A 22067-nucleotide genomic window follows, 5' to 3' on the forward strand; every position below is an offset into this window, starting at 1 on the left:
AATACCCATTATTCTGTAACTATCCTTTTGAACATACTCATTCAAGAGCTCTTGACAGATAATTATTAATTACATGTGTACTATAATATGTATGCATGTGTTTCAAGATGAATATTGACCATAGAAATAATGTTAATAGTCCATTAATTCATAAAATTATAATTGTATAAAATATCATTACTTACCAACTTTTGCGCAAAGATGGTTCGATCTCCATTTGGCAAATGCTCTTCCAGTGCAAGAACAATGCAGTTAGCTATAATTGTTAAGAGTACAGTGTACTCGAACAGAGTGCACCGGAGTTAAGGGACTTTCACAGTTATTATAAATATTTGTATTTACATTATATATGTGCTTATATAGGTATAACTCCTTATTGTACAGTTACATGCATCAATAAATTTGTATGCTGAACTACTTAAATCACGTATGCATATCACTAAAATCTACTTCATTCAGGGACGTCCGCAGAACCATATATATATATAATAATAATATTTTTTTTTTTTTTTTTTGGGGGGCTTGACTTTGTAATTTTAACTTTTCTTTTTAATTTCAAAATTCATATCTATTCCCAAAAAAATTCAAAAATTAAACTTTTTGGAAAAAAAAAAAAAAAAATTCAAAAATTAAGTTTCCTGGAATTTTTTTTCAAAAATCCACAGGTATGCACAATTGAATTTTTTCCAAAAATCAAAAACATTTTGGAAATAAAATTCAAAAATCTAAAGATGTTTACAAAATATTTAATTATTTTGGAATAAAAAATTGAAGAATCTTTTTTTTTTTTGATATTTGTGGACGCCCCTGTCATTTCTTATACAGGGTGCAACAACTTCCTTTTTCATAATGGATTGCAATCAGACTCTAGCTAGAAAAAGTTTCAATGTAGATGTGGGATCTTTCTAAAAAAAAAAATTAAGATTAAATTATTAGGAAAAAAAAATTTAATATTAAATTTTTTGAAAAAAAAAAAAAACAACTAAAAAATGTGCAGCTATTTACAAAAAAAACAACTTCAAAATCTATAGTTATTTAAAAATTAAATTTTTTAGAATTTTTTTTATCAAAAATCTAGAACTGTTACACAAAAAATTAAATTAGAAAAATAATTACTAAAATTAAGTGTCAAATATAATTTTATTTAAATTATTTATTCAAAAGTCTAAAGCTATTCTCAAAATATTGAATTTTTGAAAATATATTTTTTAATTGAATTTCAAATATTAAATTTTCTAATTAGAATAAAAAATTCATTCATTGGGGGGGGGGGGTACATCCCCACCAGCCCTCTTCCTCCTGACGCCCCTGATGGGGGACGTCACCTATCTTTCAAAAGAGTGTAAAACAAAGCTCTAAATGTGTTGTACTATTATTACTAATGAAAAAAAAAAAAAACTTTTTTCATTATTAAAACTAGTTTTATAGCCTTTTTGGAAAAAGGAAGATATCTGCTCCGCCCTGTATAAATTTATATTATACCTATGTATTTTTATTTTTCTATTTACACCTTGTTTGTTTTTTACTCTACAGATTACCTTAAAGGTATTTGTTTTCTTTTTTGTAAGAATAAAATCGAACACGTATGTAATTAATTACAAAAATACAAAAAAAACCAAGAGTATGTTCAACATCAGTATAGAGCTTTAATTTCATAGAACGTCAGCCATTGTTGATGTCAATCCTTTTTCATTGAGATGATGTAGTAATTATGGTACATAACAACGTTTATGTATATTGACTTAACCCATTCTATTAAAGGTTGAGTGATACTATAAAGGTAACAACGTGAACCACTGATAAGATTTAATTCAAATATCACATTTTAGTATTTTCATATATTGAATAAATAAATAGGTGAACAATATGGCAACATAGTGTCATAGGGGCGTCCGCAGAAAGTGGGCTGGAGGGGCTTTAGTCCCACTCCTAAATAAAGGAATTTTACTTTTTACTAGTCAATTTTTTGGGCAGGATGAAAAAAATTTACGCAAATATAAGGGGGTTTTGGAAGATTTATGTGGTTGAATAAGAAGTCATTCAGCCAAATTATGCAGCAGTGAAAAAAACAAAATTAATGTATGAAATTTAATTTTTGAAATTTGTTTCCAAAATATATATTTTTTTGTGAATGACAATGGATTTTTGTAATTTTTTTTCCAAAAAATTTATTTTTTTGTGAATAAAAATGGATTTTTGTATTTTTTTCTAAAAATTTTAATATTTACAAATAATTCAAAAATTTAAAGTTTTTGTAAAAAAACGGTGGACTTTTGAAATGTACTTAAAAAAAATATAATTTTTGAAATTTAAAAAACAATAATAATTTTTTGTCCCTGGCTATTGATTTTTGAAATTTTTTGTTAATAAATATGGATTTTGTAATTTTTTTCTAAAAATTTTAAATTTTGAAATTTGTTCGAAAAATTAAGATTTTCGTAAATACCAGTGAATTTTTGAAATTTTTTTTTAAAAATTTAATATTTGAAATTTAATTTGCTATAAGAGTTTAATTTTTTCTGAACAAAAGTGGATTTTTAAATTTTTTGAATTGTTTTTCTTCTTTTTTTATTTTTATATAGCTATGAATTTTTAAAATGTTTTCCCAAAATATTTAATTTTTTATGAATATTTATGAATTTTTGAAATTTTTCCACCAAACAGTATAATCCTTCAGACGCCCCTATGTCATTTGTGTTATTGATGGAATTTTTTTGCATATGTCAATGAAATATCAGCTATGCGTTTTTCTGATCGTTCTATGGTCCATATACAATATGGTTATATGGTTGTTTAATGTAGGTAAATATATATACATATATTATGTATTACCCTTACTCAACTATAAAGAGATAATCCCTACTTATTTATCTACTTTATATACTTTCATGAGCTAACAAAGCAATCCAATAATGCCTGTACATACTGTTTAGTAGACTGCTTCTTTTTTGAAAAAACATTTTGAACGAAAGTCTAAATTTTATATTATGAATTATGTGGGGAAAACGTGAGCGCTATACGCAGTACATAAATAATTTATGTCTAACTTTAAGTAACTTTAGACGAAGTTTATCACGGAGCTAAAGTACTCCCTGGCTCATAACGTTAAACTATTTCATTTTTTCTTAAGCTCTTATTATTATTCTCTTATTACTGAGGAGAGAACATATACGCATTGAGGAACTACTTGTGAGTTTGCTCATGCAAAAAGAAAAGACACACTGAATATTTGTTAGGGAGTAATCATTTATTTTATTAATGCTCAGTTTGTCTTTTTGCTGACGGCAAAAACTCCGGACAATGCCGGATACCACCGCTAATTAATCAATATGGCTTTAACTTTATATTTTTCATTTTTTCTCAAAAAACATTTTTGTATTATATCGTCGAAAAAAAAGGGAGAACCAGTCTACTCTTCATATACATACATATATATACCCAACCATACACCCCATTTAATATTGACTCTTGCTTTTTTTTTTAAATAGATTAATTATATAGTATGAATTTTTCGTGTGGGAATGGATATGGCCACTCTATGAGGAATTTAGTCGTTCTTCGGATGATATTCTTTTCACTCAAAAGAAACAAAGAGGAGGGCCCAGAACGCCCAGGCTCATTCTCTGCCTTCATTTTCCGTTTAGTCATGACTCCACCACCACCACTTCGAAGCTCAACAACAACTTGTTCCTCACGAGCACGACTCGCTTGCTCAGCAGCCGCTAACCTGAAAAATCAATAAGCATAAAGATAATATATTTGTTATTGTACCTAGGAATATTACTCCATATACGGCACTTCATTTTTTTGACCAACTAAGGGCTATTTTTTTTTTAATAGTAGAATAGTTATTTTATTTAAAACAACCGTGTGACGAAGCTTTTAAATAATACATTTTTGTTTTTGGGTTTGATCATTTAATTTTATTATTATCAAAAAAATCACTAATAAAAATAGTTCTTTTAAGACCCAAACATCACTGCGTACGTGTATTGTTTGAGGGAGGGAGGAGGGAACATTTGACTTTGTCCAAACATTTAGTCTATAATATTTTTTGAGCTTGATAACTACACGTAGCTCCGGTATGGAATTAGGATACATTTTATAATAAATGAAGTAAAAAGTTCTGATAGTTTTTTTCACTTTATTTTGACAATAACATTAAATTAGTTAGGATTATCTGATTTAGATGTTTCCAAAGGGGTTTTCTGGCTAATTATCAGTTCCTGGGCAATGGAAAGAGTGCTCACATGCCGGTCTAACTCCACGGTTTCCATTATTTTATGGACATTTTCAACGTCTATATTACAAGAACAGAATCGTTGGAACAACGGTTTTGCTATTGTATTCGATACTGTATTGGGTCAATAAACAGTACATTTTTTTTGGCCACCTACTCCAACTTTTCACATTGGTCGTAGTGATACGGAAGAAAGTATCAAATTTTCTTTTTCTTTACTTCCATTTTGGAAGGCTGTAACATACTATTCCCTTCACCAAATACAAAACTGTGAATGAACTTTTTTAAAGTGTACCCTTAACCTTTAAGTAAAGATTAAGCTTTTTTTGATACAATTTATTAATCGTGAGAAATAGATCACTAAAGACGTTTGGTGAAAAACGCTCAGAGTTTTATCTTAACCTAATAATTTAAGTACTCGTCATACTTTCTATTTCTATCTTTAAATTGGAGACAGCGACCGTAGTAAGTTCAAATTCAATTATTGCAACCTTCTAGTAATAATAAGTAAATAATTAGAGGAGATTATGAGATTGTGAGTCTCATAAATAATTTTGAATTAGGGAGGAGAGGGACTTGGAGTTGATCTGTGGACTGAGGGAGGAGGCACATACATAAAAAAAAGTCGCTGTGCCTTACACAATGCCATGTGGTCTCCTCCAGCCTCATTCCTCAGTCTACAGATTGCCTCTGAATACTCTCGAATTCTCCATAAGAGACAAACTCACAACTGCCTCGATATAATGAGACCTTCCATCTAATTTCATGATCCTCCAAGGTGCTAATTGTCCCCCATTATCTCTTAATTCAATAATAACACATGGGCTAAAAAGTCCTGCACTACAAAAAACAAAAAAAAAAACCAACACTTTTTTTCATTCAAAATTGTTTTTATTTATTTATTTTATGGTTCAGAGTCTCCATAACTCGTTTGAAGCCATTGCTTGGTTTAAAAAGGGTTTTTCCAATTCAGCATCAGTTTAAAATTAAAATACGAATTTGATTTTGGACCATTCTTTGGCAATAACCTAAGTAGTTTCACACTCAGAACAATAACTCACAAACTAAGGAACAGACTGTCCATAAATTTGACAGCTGTCGTTTGACGGTTGGTACTTATTTAAAAAAAAGCCCCTGAAGCCAAGACTTTTCAGTCAATGTTTTATATTCTTTGCGTCACTTTTCTTTCTAAAGTTATTGCCTATTATTAAAAGGTTGCAATAATTGAATTTCGACTTTCGGAAGTTGCAGCCTCCAACTTCGAAATAGAAAAGGAAAGTATGACGTGTGGGCAAACTTATACATCGTACCCGGGAGTTACTGCCTTAAGACAATCATTACAAGGTTTTCTTTCCCTCTTTCATTTCAACACTATTCTGGTTATAGAAAAAATAGCCATTAGTTGGTCAAAAAAAGGAAGGAAAAAAAAGAATGCGCGTTCCACGTGTATGTATGCAGAGTATTCCTGGATTTGACATGAAAATTATTTATAATAAAAATAAAAGCCGTAGTAGTTATAATTAAGTATAATAAACAATTAATAGTTCGATAATAATTAATTGATCGGTGTGAGGGTGAAATAGAACAAAGGGCTCTCATAATTATAATAAATGTTTACCTATATAGGTAAACATTAAATAGCTATTATTTGCAATCATTTCTTAGTATTATATAATGTATGTATAATATATTAATGTGTTTTCTTCTTGAGCATGTAATAGGTAGATGAAATAAACATTTTTTTCTATTAGGAAAACTATTCTTATTAAAGAAAAATATATTTTTTCTTCTAATTGTACTTATGGTCCACAAACATGATATATACTTGGAGTTTTGAGTCTCTAATGTTCATAAGTGATTATAGGATGATTTAATGGTAAAAAGTTTAAAGGAAGGAGGAATGAAAAAGCTCTATCAGAGAGCTTCTTTCAATATATATATATGTAAGAGGATATTCAAATAAAACTTGGTGAATCATCTATCAAACAAACATACGAAAATAGAGAAAGGAACCAAGTTTGTTGATGTTGAAATACAATTTATTGAATTTAAAGACATAAATATAAGGCCCAAATTGATTTGTCATCAAAGAAGAAAAGGAAGTAAATGAAAATACACATTAGGTTTGGATCTGATCGCAGAGTTTGGCTATGCATCAAATAACCTTCATTGATTTCCCTTTGTGTCTTTTTGCTTTCACCAGCACCACCGTAAGAAGAAGGATTGCAAAGAGAAGTTGAGCGTGGAAGAAACAAGAATAAGATGAAGGAGCAAAAGAAAAGAAGGAGAAACTCTTAAACGTACATGTAGGTATATATAAAAATCAACTTGACTCAACAAATACAAGGACACAACAACCACCTGTTAAGGGTGCGAATACGTTCATGTAAATTATTCCGACGTGCTTCAACTCACCCGCTCTTGATCACTACTCATATAATCCCTCGAAAATCGTTTCCAATAAAAGGATCCTCCTATTCATATTCCAATCCTGCATGGAAGATGAATCCAGAAGAGGAGATTCATCTCTCTCCTTAGTTCTTTCTTTCTATCTCACTACTCTCTTTCCGTTTCTATTCCTCTTTCTCTCCAGTAAAGAGAATTTATAGAAATTAAAAAAAAAATCGTCAAAATGGAGTGTTTCTATCTTCTTTTTCTTGTTTCAAAGATCCATGATTCCAAAGCTATTACAGTCAGAACACGGATAGTACTAAATGTGAATCCCCTAAAGGATGAGTATTTCCTAGTAACTCACTCACAGGGAGACGAAAAGTCACTGATTAAATTGCAGAAGGGGGTTGGCGGTCGGTGGTGAGTATCCTATTCACTCCTTGGAAAAGAGAAAGGCGGATTTTCTTCTCTTCTTCTTCTTTTCCTCCAACTACGAGAATACTTCATAATTAGATTTTGAAAAAGCCCCTTTTCAATGTTAAAGCAGAGGAAGAAGAAGGAGGAGGGGGGTGGGGAGAGAAACCGGTTTTGAGTATACTGTATTAGTGGAGGGAAGAGGTGGTGGTACTATTGGAAAGGAGCGCGCTTTCTAAACAAAATATAAAGAGATGCAAAGAGTAATAATGTTAATTGTTAATGTATAAGGCGGAGGAGGAAGTGTGTTCGTTCCTTCTCAACGCTTGGATGTGCCTTAAAAAAAAGGATAAATCATCGCTCGTTCTTCGTAGAAATAATTTGACCGTAAAATATATAATACATACAATAAAACCCTAAACCTTAGTAATAAATAACAAAAAAACAACTCTATGTAACTATCAAAGTAATTGATTTCTGTTTTTGGATCTCTGTAAACCAATTAATTTAGATTTATTTTAATCTTTTAGGCCAATATCATTAATTATAATACCAATGGGCTACAATATATAGGTTTTTTTACTATATCGAATGTTTTCTATCCCTTGCTAAAATCCCCCTGACACTCTTAGCCTACCTTGTTTCCCGTCGTTACCTTCATTGTATCTCGCAACCTTTCCTAATCCAAAAAGAAAAATGGGAAAGTTCCAAAATCTGTTGGTAGCAGATAGCCAAATCATCCCAAATATGGAATAATTATTTAATAACTCGAGTTTAACCTGGGGCATACATAATGGGGGACTTACGACTGATATTTACTGACTACAATTTTGGGTAGAAAAATGTTATTATCGCCTAGCTAGCTAATAGTAGAAAAGAAGAATTGACTATAAAAGGAATAAAAATTGTGTATTTAATTATTACTGGATCGGAATTCAGTAATCAGAATTAATTGGCAGCAATGCCTGCTACATGATGTTCTCCAAAGTGTAGATTAGGTGACTCCGGCAATCCAAAGAAAGACAATATTTTTTGTCGATGGCTACCTATGAACAATGAAATTCTACTTCATAGTTGAATCTAGGTAATACCAAAATATCATATAATTATCCAATGTAGAATTTATATCCAATTTTAGATACAAAGACTATAAATTTAAACGAACAGACTATCTCTCGTTGTATCCTAAATAAATATGCAGATCTATCTATATTTGAAGGTGTTGAAGCAATAGTACTCTAAACAAGTCAAGTTCCGAGAATTTATTCTTCAGGTTTGGCTACTAGGTTAAAAATTAGTTCTTTGAAGCTAATGCAAACGTTCATAAGTCTTTTTGGACTTTAAATATTTCAAAATGAAAAGATTCGTTTAATAAAAACAAAATTAACTTATTTTAAAATAGCATCCTTTTCAGATATTAAAAAAAAATTGCATGTAGTTGTTTCATTGAAAAAAGAAGATAGTAAGCTTTTTTGTTTTATAAATGGAAAGATGTTCTCAATGTATCAATTTCTTCAATTATTTGATAAGCCTCAATGAAGGTTCTAGTAACATATATGCTATAGAAAAACTGTAGTCCTTATCTATAGAAAAATTGTACATGCTATTTTTGTATGCTAATCTTTTCATACTTAGAATCGCTTCCTTCAGAACATCGAAAAGTTGCAATAATTTTTGATGAAGTGTGTTCTTCAAGTTGAGTTTATTAGTAGAAAGTTTTATGCAGCAATAACTGATGGCACTCCCACAAGGACGATCATAATTATGAAGACTCCGTTGTCCAAGTTCCATTTTAATTTTTCATTCCAGTGTAAAAAATTTAGTCAGTGAAGCTAATAGCATTATATATACGACAAATGAAAGATCATTATCGTATGGTCCATTGTTAAATTAAATTCATAATCTTAAATTTACTATAGATTTATTTTCTATAAAGTATTTGTTTTAAGGTTTTAGTTTTAAGTTTATTCTAATCATTTTATAACAATGCCTACTCAGAAAGTTGTCCTTATACATAGTCGGATTTTGAATTTATTTATGTCTCTTCTTATAACTTAAAATGCTCACTATATGTTAAGAGTGGAACGAAGCTGAAGGAATGCTTAAAATTAATCATTCATGATCACTAGAGTGTTAGCTATTTTGTAGAGTTGGGCAAATTCAAAATGATCAAGGATCACGAGTTGTGTTTAGGTGTTGGTAATGACATCCTATTTTTTTTTTGTGCCATCAAAAACTGTTACCCTCCATCCGGTCAAAGTTTTGGTGTACCGGAAATACTTCAAAATGAGGTCAAATTAAGTTAAGTTTGGTAAACATTGATCACTATATTTAATTATGTTCCACTTCATCATAATGACTTGGTCTTTAATGCTGGGAGAAATGAAGTAACCCTATTTTTTCTGAGGTTCAATTTTACACATTCGCCATCTAGTATTTATATGTTCTTGCTACGGATGAGGGATTTGTGTTCGTTTTCCTTCATCTTTCGTCTCCTCACAACTAGTGTAATAAAACCTCATGACAGTTAAGCTTATTTCCTTCCAAACATTCTCCAAATTATCAAGATTACCACGTTTATTTTCTATATATTTTATTTTTACATACCGGGAAGTCATATATTATACATATATCAGTGTATATTAAACAAATCCTCAAGAAATACAATTAAATAAGCCAAAAGAAAAAAAAACTATTTTGAAATGAAAAATTCGATAATATTGGATCTATCATTGAATTTCTATTTAACTCTATTTCCTAATATTCATTTTGTAATTATTTGTAAAAAGAAATAAAAACTATAGTCAATTATAACTTTTTTCACTCTTTTTTTAATATTACACGAATAATAACATGGGCCTATCATGTCAAGGCATATTATAGGTATGATTAGATATAAAATATTAAGTAGGACGTAGGGGAAACCAAGTACAGCTTCACATCTTTGCTTACTGGATGGAGTGTCATCTACATAAACAGTTGTATCGCTTTGTTATTTCAATGTTATTGTAAGCATAGTTTCAATAGTAATTATATTTTATTAATAAAATTGGGTTATCCATTATTTTGACATCTATAATCAGTAAAAATCTAATTTGATTTGGATACTATTTTATTTAGGTATGAACTTCGGGTAAAATGCTCAAAGTATACGCCGCAATAAACCGGAGTTCTTGTATGGATATGTCACAATGGACAAAACATTTTATTTAAAAAAAAAATAGTATCAAACTTCGAGGAGACTATGTTGAATAATAAAGTTGAATTTTGCTAAAATATTGAGTTTTACTTAGTTTGTTTTGGGACTTATTGAACAATGTTAGGTAAATTAATTACACAGGGGAGCACTGATTATTTAAAAACAAATTCGAGCCAAAAAAGAAATTTATTTATGAGCGCAGAATCCAAAACTGATCACATTTTTTCTTTCAGTGATCTGAATTCTAAAACATCTGGTTTCATAGTAATTCATGGCTATTATTGTTCAAAGTACTTTTTTACCCTTTAGACCAGAGGTCGGCAATTCCTGGCCCGCAGGCCATATCGGCTCTCGACTGAAATTTGACTGGCCTGTCATCTTATTAAGGACACTCATCTAAATATAGGTATAGTAATCCAAAATGAGAGTTGAGAGCCTTCGGAAATTTCATTCTTTCGACCTGGAAATTGCAGATAAGAGAAGTCAAATAGAGATTTTTCTTGTGAATTGTGTTTATCTTTCATTTCTTTATTATGACTCCTGTAGCAAACAATAAGGGTATTGTTAAAATAAAACGATATTGAATGCTTGTTTTCTCTAAACACCCAGAAAATCAATTATATATTCAATAACATGATTTTCCACCATAATACTGCAGTGATAGCTGATTGACCCTCTGTCATGATACTTCATAGCTCTTTGCCCCCTACTCTTCAAAAGTTGGCCAATCCCTGATTTAGACCCTTATAACTTAATTATAATACATATATAGTGATGTGTAATATCATAGCTTTTATTAAAGATAAATATTAAATGTATAGTTTTATAAAATATCTATTTATTGTAGGATGAACTGAATTTAGTTGTGACATGAAATTTTGGAGTTCCTCTTCTGTTCCAGTCCAAATTAAAAACAAATCGATGAATCTACGTAAAAAATAAAGAGGATTGGAAACATTTTGATTCAAAGATTGTGTTGTCATCTGTTTGATAATTTTATCTATTTTGTCCATGAAAATATTGGCAACGTGGGTGCCACTTTGGTTCCTATTGCAGTGCCCCACAACTAAATGAAGAGCTTCGAATCAAATTCAAATATGTTCAGACAAAGAACAAGTTTCAACAATGGTCTCAGAAAAGATGTTGGAATTGATTTGTTGGTTCGAGTTTGAAGAGATACTTTAAATGTGTCGATTCCTTCATTAATGGGAATATTGCTATATAAACCAACAACATCAATGGAGATAGATGTTGCATTTGTGGGAAGAGTTTCACTTTCATTCATCTCGTTGATGGATCTCAAGAAGTCTGGTGTATCCTGGTTTAAGGTTTCTTGAGACTTTATGAGAGCTTTTGAATGAAAATTCACGAACTGGCTTAATTTCTCAGTGATAGACTCATTGCCGGATATGATGGAACGTCCTAGTGGATGAAGTCCTTTTGAATGGGCTTTGTGAATTTTAAATATTAAGTATAAATATTTGTAATAATCAATATTTTACTTTATAGTGTTTTTAAAATAATTTTTATTTCATACTTTAGATTGATTTTTGTATACTTTAGGCCTTTTTCTGCATTAATATACCAGTTTGCGTTATTTTTATCAAATTTAAAGTACATTTAAAGTTAAACCTGCTGATAAATTCCGTACAGAAATATAAAATCGTCAACCTTACCAACAGTTGGCCCAGTGTTGAAATATTTTCATTATATAAAGCATTTTTTTATTACACTACAATCAAATACCAGGCAAGGGAAATCCAATTCTTTCAGAAAAGGTGAAACTCATTAAAAGTTACAAAAGATTGTGCACAAGATCAAGTACTACAAGAAATGACAAGTTTTAAATAAACACAAAGCAAGGGCATCAGAAGTTAATTTACCAAATGTTGAGAAATTTTTGAAAAACAAAGATATGCTATTTGATACATATCCCTAATCCCAAAATAGAAGAAATACTTTGTTTAACTCTAGGAATAGATGAAGTTCAAAAAGATATAGAGTTTTTAAAAATGCTTAGAGGAGGAGAAAATGTACACGTAGAAGCAAAAGACAAGGCCTTCGAAAAGCAAAGCAAAAAGGAAAATAAACAGAAGAAAAGCAACGTTTCGAAATAGGATAACTGTGTCCTGATAATGCAAACAATAAAGCACCTTCAAATGAAGAAAGGTCAATGATTGACCCTGGAAGTTCAGTACAAAAAGATTTAGATTTGTTCCCAAAAAAGAGAAAGCTCTCTGATCAACTTGCTTCAAAAAATCAGCAGGTGAACTTGCCCAAAAATATTATTGCATCTCTGGAAAAAGCCAAAGTCATTGATAGAGGAGAAATTTCGAATATTATGGCAAATTTGCTGATTGCAGCAACAATTGAAGCTGGTGGAGGAGAAATTTAGGATTTTGTTCTTTCACAGTCATCAACAGCCTGAGCATGCAAGGAAACTCATACAAATATATCCAAAGAAGTGAAAGACTCTTTCAGAGAAGTAAAATCCAACTATTAATGGGGAATAACAATTTACTAGGATTCAAAAAGGATATTAAATATAGAGAGACTCGCAGAAGTTGCAACTTGGGCCTCTTTTAATGAAAAAATATTGACTATCCCTGTAATTGATAGAGCAACTGGTGAACTACAGGATAATGCTACATGTAATATTATAAACGAGTGGAAAATAAAAAAACATGTATGTACTATGTCTTTCGATACAACAGCATCAAATACTGGAGTTCATAAAGGAGAATGTCTTCATTTTGAAAGAGCTCTAGAAAAACTTCTTCTTCATTTAGCCTGTAGGCATCATATTGGAGAAATAATAATTAAATCTGCATGGGAGTCTATTTTTAATAAGTGTAAAATTCACTAAATCCGGTGTTTCTGGAGCTTAAAAAAAGAAAGAAGGTGTGTGAAATAAATAAAAATCTGTTAAAACGTTGGATATTGAGGACGATTCAGTTGAGAGCATCATGAGAGAGCAAGCCAAGGAACTATATAATGTATTACTTAATAAGAAATAATTTTCCCGAGATGATTATTTGGAGTATGCAGAGCTAAATATGACTTTACTAGGAAATGCATAAGAGTTAAGCCTTGTTATAAAATCAGGAGCTATTCATAGAGCTCGTTTGAAGACATGTCAACTTCATGCAAGTAAAGTAGTTTCTACTGTGAACAACTAGACAAACGTAATGATACTATCAATGCTGTAGAAAAGATTGCTATTAAACTATCCAAATTTGATCAGGAAGTAGCTACTGCTGCAGTTGATGCATTTCTAAGACACAAATGGTACCTTACGGAAGAGCTGGTTGTTCAACGTTCAGCTTTTAGTAGCAGCCTTAACTTTGCCCATAATCTACTTTGAAGTTTTAAAAAAAAAAAAAATGAACTTACAGTATTTAAGAAATAATAGTTTGAATCACTATAAAGTAAAATATTGATTTCTAGTTGTATCAAAATGAAAGTATAGGTCAAACAAAATAATAATATAATTCATGGAACTAGTCATATTCACTAAAATATAAAGTTTTCAGTTTCTGAAATCATAAAATTTGTAGCATTTTTTCCCTTCAAAATCGAATAAATCTTTAAACCTCCAGGGATAGCTGAATTTTTAATGACTGTTGTTATGTGAGTTAGATATTGAAAAACCTCAAAATAAAACAGCACAGGTTTCATGATTCCTAAACATTTTGTTTTTTTGGGACACCTTAATGTATAGCTGTATAATGCGTTAAAACACTGTTCAGAGAGATACCAAGAATTCATATAGATGGCGTCATTCATGTTCCATAAAAGGATAATAGTACAACTATCAACTATATCCATCACTAGTAAATCAAAAAGCGCCCTCTTTTTGATTCTCTCCACACTGTTAGAGAGGGAGAGAACTGGGAAGAAAGCAGCAACAAGTCGGCGAATAAGGAAAATATTTAGTCAAATGTTGATATATATCTATTTTAAGTGAGAGATTAATTGTGAGAGATAATGCAAAGATAATATCAAATATTAAACTATCTTTATTTTAGTTTAATAATGGCATCATATTGTATACCCATTTCAATGGATTATTGTATAGATATATGTTGTGTACAAGTTGTAACTTGTACAAATTGTAACCAAAAAATGAAATGAAATATATTAAGTAAAGGGTTTACAGTACTTGGAATGAGGTTGATGCAATAACAGAGGCATCCACAGGATTATACTTGCGGGGCTTGGTTTTTGCAATATGTAAAGAAAACAATTAGAAATTAAATTTCTAATTTAAAATTTAAAAAAAAATGAAATTAAAAAAAATAATAGCTATTAACATTTTTTTTTTTTTTCAAAAAAATTTAATAAATCTATAGCCATTCTTGAAAATTAATTGGTTTGGAACAAAATTTCAAACATCCATTGGCATTCTGAAAATAATTCAAAAATGAAATATTAAATTTTTGGAAAAACAATTTCAAAAAACTACAGTTAAAAAAAAATAAGAAATCCCAAGCCATTCTTAAAAATTATTTTTTTTCGGAAAAATCCAAATTTCTTGTATTTAATTAGAAATTCATCTTTTAATCATAAAATATAGCACTTTGAGGACGTATAAAGGCGTTTGAGCAAAGAAATATCGCAATTTGAAGTTTTTATCATGAAATTCAAGTTAAAAATGAAATTAAAAATATTATATTTTTTAGGAAAAAATTCAAAAAAATACAGCTATTTACAAAATGTTAAACTTTTTAGCAAAAAAATTTCAAAAAAAATCACAAAACCACACTTGTAAAGAAAAATTCAAGAAATCGATATTCATTCTGAAAAAAAATTAAGAAATCCATAGCCAATTTAAAAAAACTTAATTTATGGAAGAATTTTCAAAAATTAAATTTAAAATATTAACTTTTTCAGAATTTTTTTTTCAAAAAACTACAGTTATTTTAAAAAGAATAATTTTTTCAACCAAAAATTTTAATATTAAATTCTTAGTAAAAATCAAAAATTCCTTAATTTAGGGGGAATGGGGCTACATCCCCTCCAACCCAACCCCTGCAGACGTCCCTGAGTAATTAAACATTATATGTATGATCCATATATTAAATAGTGATGGGACGAAAATCAGAATCCGAGAATCGGGTATTTTTTCTGGAATCGGGATCAGCATTTATTACTTTTCTAGGTTATGAAAAAATGAAACCCCTCGAAAATTAAAGTTTTTTTAAAATAAAATTTATTATGTGAATTTTTTTTTTATGAAATTTAATTCAATTTTTCAAATTTTTTTCCAAAAAATTTCATTTACTCAGAATCACTAATTATTTTTTTAATTTTTCTCCGAAAATTCTAGTATTTGAATTTTTTCATCAAAAAATTGATAAAAATTTAATTTTTGAAGTTTTTTTCCAAAAAATTTAATTTTTGATATTTTTCCAAAAAGTATAATATATATTTTTTGTGAACAACTGTGGATTTTGGAAATTTTTTTCTAAAAAAATTAATTTATTGTGAATAGTTGTTGATTTTTGCAAAAAATTTAATTATTAAATTGTATATTTGGATTTTTTTTTTTTTTTCCAAAAAACTTAATATTGACAAATTGTTCCCACCCCCTCCCCTAAAATATAATCATATGGACGCCCCTAATATCATATTTGTATTTTTTTAACATTTATTTAAAATATTAAAGATTCGGGATCTTTTTTGGAATGATCTCATCACAAATCTTAAAAGTTAATTTTTTGACTGTTTAATACAAATTACTAAAGTCGTAATGTGTTCTGTGGCACATTATACAGTTCTAATGACCGCAGATACATTACTCATACATACAAAATTACTATGTAATTTTGATTTATCAAAATGAAATTATGGGGGTTAATATATAGTATTTTGCTGTCTATTTATCTCCTTCTTTTCCCTTAATCAGTATTCTGAACATTTATATGTTAAAATAGAATTATCTCTTGTTAAGCTGTGAGCAATCCCATATAATTATTTTTTAATGATTCTTTTCGAATAAAAGACTACGTGCTTCACTAAAGATTACTATTTCTACGCCTCAAAAGGCTTTATTTAATTACAGCATCCGTAATATTAATTACTTGCCATTAATTGATGTTATGGTTTCATTTTGATGGATTAAAATAACATATTATTTATGCATTTAAATGTAATGTAACTGTAGGGAATTCAACTTTATGATGTGCCCCCATAATATGTTTAGTGAATTATTGGTTTTCAATCAAATTGGTCAGCATCTCAACCCTCCCCTTAAAATAATTTATCTTAAAATTTAATGAATGTATTACAATTTGTTCAAAAATCATGGTCAATTACCCGTATTTCAACATTTTTGAGGTTTTAACCTCAAATAATTTAATGGTTGTTTACTGTTAACACTAAACTGCACATAACGGTCTGTCAAGCATCAATAATCGGCGGAACTGCACTCATGAGCAGTCATAACCTACATCCTTGATCATCATGGCTGCTCTTATACATTTCTTAATACCCATTATAGTTATCTCTAAGAACGGCGGGTATGCCATATCTAGAAGGGTGAATTGTACTTTGGCCTAAACTATTTTGCTCTAGGAGATCTTGCCTTTAAGCCATTTTACCTCAAGTATATTTTGCCTTAAAATATAAATAAATGATGATATAACTATGCACCAAAATTTCAATACGGATATAATATCGAAATATCATTATGTAATGAGTTCGAATCAGAGACAAAATAGTTAATAAAATTATTATAATAAGAAAAGAAAAAGAAACAAACACGACAACGATTATAATGGAAGAATTGGTACTTACTACTCCGTTAGTAATTATCATTATACATGATGGATTAAACATGTTAGAAAAGACTCATGGATTTATGAAAAAGCATAATATGAAGAACGAGGATAATTATATTCTTATTCCAACAGAAAAAAAAACATTGAAGGTGTTTTATAGTAATACATATATCATATTTTGATAAAATATTCCAAGAGAAAATCAATTTGAAGCAAAAATAAACAACATTGACAAATAAGCCTCATTAATTTTTATATTTAAGGGGAAATATCCTGGAGCCAAAATGGCTATAAGGCGAAATCGTTAAAGGGAAAATAATTTAGGGCAGAAGGATCGAGCAAAAAAAGGAAAAAAAAAATGTCAAAAATAAAATTTTTTGGAAAAAAATTTCAAAAATTTATCACAGCTATTCACAAAAAATTTAATTTTTATTAAGAAGTTTTAAAAAATCATAGTAATTCACAGAAAATTTAATTTTTCAGAAAAAAAATTAAAAAATTCAGAGCTGTTTACCAAAAATGTAATTTTTTGGTACAAAATTTCAAACATTAAATTTTTTGGAAAAAAATTTCAAAAATCCAAAGATGTATTCAAAATATTTCTAAAATCTATAGCTGTTGGCAGAAAATTAAATTTTTAGGAGAAGAAAATCAAATATTTAATTTTTTGGAGAAAAATTTCAAAAATCCATAGCTACTCATAAAAAATTTAATTTTTTAGAAAAATTAAATTTTCTTTTAAAAGAAAAAAATCCTTAATTTGGGGGAGGGGCTAGGGCCCTCCTGCCACCTTATGTGGACGCCCCTGTTAATATCAATTCAAATAGATAGTGACGTAATAATCATTCTGAAGAAAGGCCTCAAAAGGAATGAAGGAATAACAATTACGTTTCAATATTGTTAAGTACTTTCAAGTGTTGGGACTCGAGTAGAACTTTTTTCATTTTATTGCAGGATTCATATAAAATTATTTGTACAAGGTAAATAATATATTTTTCTCAAAATATTTATGGATTATATATTTATAATCTTCGATTTTTATAGTTTTCACGCAAACAGTATCAACAAATTAATCGGATTAGTAGTCATTTTGAAAGCGTGGCAAATGACACTTAAAGTAGGAGAAATGCATCGTCACAATGAAGGAATGAGAAATTAATCGATTTTATTAATCGATTGAAAGGGCTATAGGATTAAAGCCCATACAGTCAAATATAATCAAATGAAGGCGTTAAACTATGATTCATATTCTAATGTATGACAAATCATTTCAAAAATTTGAATAGCTGCACTCTAATTGTCCAACATATGTGTCTAAGAAATATTTAGCTGTATGCATTATTTTGTTGGGGAAAATGTAATTTCGTATTTCCTGCCTTTTATTAACTTAATATGTTTATTATTCGTCACATCGGATCATACGATACAGTGTTGTAAAGGTGTTAGTGTATATAAAAACAGATTTTGGACATTATTGTACTTGGCCGGTTTACTTGTGAATTATCGTGCGGCGAGTATAGCGGTCTCAAAAGAAGAAACTTTCCATATTTTACATTTCCACTAACTCAAAAGGAAAAACGCGTCGAAGGCCACCTATACAATTTACGATGTATACTGGGGCGATACTCTTTCGGTTCGTGTTGCACAACAATGGTTCCAGCGATTTTATCGCTCAATTCCACTTTCTACTGCGAACAACTCGGCCGTTTGAAGCTGGCAATCGAATAGAAGCGGCCAGCATTGTTGGATCGGAGACAACAAGACATCATGAAGACGACGCCAGGGGCACACATCTTTGATGAACCGCCAGAATCTTTGGGAGCTCGGTTGTGAAATTATTATGCATCCACCCTACAGTCCGGACCTAGCACCAAGGTAATTTTTTACACATGTTGTTGTCAATGGCCAACGCACTTGGAGAACAAATTTGGCCTCAACAGAAGTCTGTGAAAATTGGTATTCCGAGTTTTTTGCCTATACGGATAAAGGATTCTACGAAAAGGGCATTATGAATTTGGAATGTAAAGCGAAAAATAAAAAAAATGGCTTTTTTTCAAACCCATTATGTTCTAAAAAATTAATCGGAAATTTTTCCTTTCCTTGATAATGATTGTTTTTGTGTTGACTTCCCTCAAATGTGTGTACATAATTAATTCATTAATAACGGTAATGTGAGTCTCCGTCTCCGTCTTTACTTACATTACTGCTCCAATGGAGGACCCAGTATTGGGACTGAGGGCGTGCATTGCGGAGCGGCGTTTGAGTACGACTCTAGATTGTAGAACAGAGTCTGGGAAGTGTTGAAGAGGTATGCGTAGATCAGAGCGGGATGGAGTTGAGTTTTTATCCGAGTCCTCTAGTGTGGATGGGGTGGGAGTTCTATGTGACTCTGTAGTGGAGGAGAGGATCTCTCTTTCTTCAGGTTCATCATCTTCCGGAGAGTAGATGGATATAGAGACTCGAGAGTTTGGGGGATGTTTGGACGGAAGGGATGCTTTCATACTGGTTTTTGGATAATGTGAATACCTATATTTTTATGTGTGTTTTAATTGATATCACTCTGATGGCACTCTTTCGAAGTAGAAACCTAAACTAAAGCCTTTCCCTCACTTCCCAACACCGGTTTTGTCTGCGCGTTAGAAAATGTGTGAGAAATTCGTAGCGCTTTTTAAAAAGCATATGACGAAGGGAAGAAAACTTTCTCTAGCTTTGACCTTCTTTACGGTCTTTATAAATACACACACGCTTCACACTGCATAAAAAAGTTCTTAAAGGTAAAAAAAAAAAAAAATCATCAACAACCTGTTGATTGTCATCTGCCAAAAAGCACTACATCCTTCATTCTAAATATACAAACAAACATATACCTGGAAATCTAGATAGAGCAAATACTTTTCTGATAAAAAGTAGACTATATTCGAATTTTTATTATATCCAAAGTATTTTAAAAAACCATTATTTTTGGAAACTTTTCTAAATAATCTAATATAATCAATTTTTTAAATTTACTTTCCAAAAAACACATATCAACTCCATCATAAAATAATATTAATTAATTAATATCATAAAAATGACAATCATTTGTTATACAAGGTTCAAAGATAAAAACATCAGAACAAAAATCTGCTAACTAATTTAATTAAAAAAACTACAAGACAATTCCATTTCCAGTCATATCAATTCGTGGGTCCTGAAGAGGAGTCTGTCCGGACCAATAGGTATACAAGAGTTCTTACTTCTTGCGGCGTAGAGAATAAATAGCACCTTTGTTATTAAGCATTTTTATTTGGAAGTAAAATCTATGTTCAGGTGGTTACAATAACAGCCAATCCCCAATCGTTATTACTGATTTGTAATATTCCCTCAAAACCTCAGTGGTTATGTGTACTAAGTGAATCACTTTTGGGCAATCCCAAAAAAAGATATCTTGAAGTATATAGACTGGACTTACAGAATGTGCAGTCTCTTTCTGTGCCTTCGACTCTCAATTTATTCGTAAAAAGGTTGGAAGTAGCCATCCTATAAAGGAACCAATTTTTTTTTAAATCCATGATACATAATCAAAGGAAGCGTTCACGCACCAAATCCGCCAAAAAACCCACAATTTGGCTTTCAATGGCTTTCTTGCAGACTCCACAATTGTCTAATTGCTGAAAGTCCTGATGTTTTGAAGAATTCATCTCTAGTGTTCAACCTATGTTTGAAGTTGAATGGTTTGTCTATGTCCAGCATAAGAAGAACAGAGTCCATAATTGATTTCCATGAATTGGTTATTTGCTTCCAGTAAGCACTAACCATACTTGAAGACGTAAACAGCTCTGCAAGACCAATGAAACACCGCTCTCATATACGAATTTATCTCATTCAAAGAACCCGTGCAATAAACAGTTAAGTCATCCACGTAAAATAGAGCCATGATTCACATTTCATTTTTAGATATGGAACGTAAGGTTTCATGTAAATAGTCCAATCCTATAAGGAAAAGGGTTGGAGACAAAGGATCTCCTTGCCTGCATCCCCGAGTTATCTCGAAATAATCTTCGCCACTGAAAGAGCTAAGTTTAGAAGAAGAAAATCTTAATATAGCAGCTACCATATGAATCATTTTAAGATAAAATCCGAATCTTTTTAGCTGTGGAAGTATACATTTGTGGGAGATGAGGGGAAAGGCCTTCTGAATGTCCACCAGCATCACTAAAAAGTCCCTCCTATTCGCCTTATTGGCATTAATAGCGTCTTGGATGGATCTTGATATTGCCTTCTGCTTTTCCTCCTTTCATAAACCCCTTTTGTGATTCTGGTCTAGTGGAGTAAAGTGCCTCGACTATTCTATTGATGATAATTCCTGTTATAATTTTGTACGAGTTATTAAAGCAGCATTCTCGGTCTATAATATGCTATATTTAGTTTCCTTTGTCCTTTTTTAGTGTATCAGAGTTAACCCCTCTTTATTCATAAACTTTGGACTAGAACCTAAGTTATATTTCTCTTGGTAAGAAGCTACCCAAGTGGGACATAGCTTTTGTATAAAAATCTTATTAAATTCAATTGGTAAGCCCGATAACTCTAGGGATTTTTTTTTTCTTATAATTCTTTATATATTTTTGTATTTCTTCGGATGAGATGTGAGAATTGAGCCCGCTAGAATTGATTTTTTCCCTGCTGATCCTTGCCGACTTCATCTAGATCCTCCAGTGAGAACTCTTCTCCGCACTTTCTCCATTTCAGACAAAAGGAGGAGCCGGTATCTTGATTTTTACAGTATCTAGATATTCGAGTAAAACGAGAAGATTTATCATGTAATTTGTGTGGAGTCTATAGTTACCTCTCCATTCTCTCGTCTTAAAGCAACAATTTTTATCGTACTTTGAATATTTAATGGTGTTTTTTTTTGCTATTAATGATTGATTTAATATATAGATTTTATATACTCAATTTCATATACCCGTCGAATTATTTATTGACTTAAAAAACAATGTGAAATGAATTTAAAAAGAAGCATACAGAAAAAAAATGTCGGTGCCAGCGTACGATTTGTACC

The 22067-nt window shown here is 30.4% G+C and overlaps 1 protein-coding gene across 8 annotated transcripts in view; it reads right to left on the reverse strand.

The window, feature by feature from the left end:
* The window catches only part of LOC121122478 (calcium voltage-gated channel subunit cacophony), a 107154-nt gene extending 87534 nt beyond the window's left edge, over nt 1-19620 (reverse strand). For 7 of the 8 annotated variants that reach the window (XM_071890267.1, XM_071890265.1, XM_040717476.2 and 4 more), the window contains exons 1-3: nt 19226-19620; nt 3530-3727; nt 186-291 (exon numbers count right to left, since the gene is read on the reverse strand). In XM_071890267.1, coding sequence (XP_071746368.1) covers nt 186-291; nt 3530-3727; nt 19226-19527 — 606 coding nt within the window. In that variant the 5' untranslated portion in view covers nt 19528-19620. Of the gene's footprint in view, nt 1-185; nt 292-3529; nt 3728-6655; nt 7019-19225 lie in introns of those variants that run through there. The other variant, XM_040717472.2, reaches the window with a different exon arrangement.
* Between the last annotated feature and the right edge of the window lie 2447 nt (nt 19621-22067).

This window comes from Lepeophtheirus salmonis, chromosome 8, assembly GCF_016086655.4.
Source record: "Lepeophtheirus salmonis chromosome 8, UVic_Lsal_1.4, whole genome shotgun sequence".
In the NCBI taxonomy this organism is placed as follows: Eukaryota; Metazoa; Arthropoda; class Copepoda; order Siphonostomatoida; family Caligidae; genus Lepeophtheirus; species Lepeophtheirus salmonis.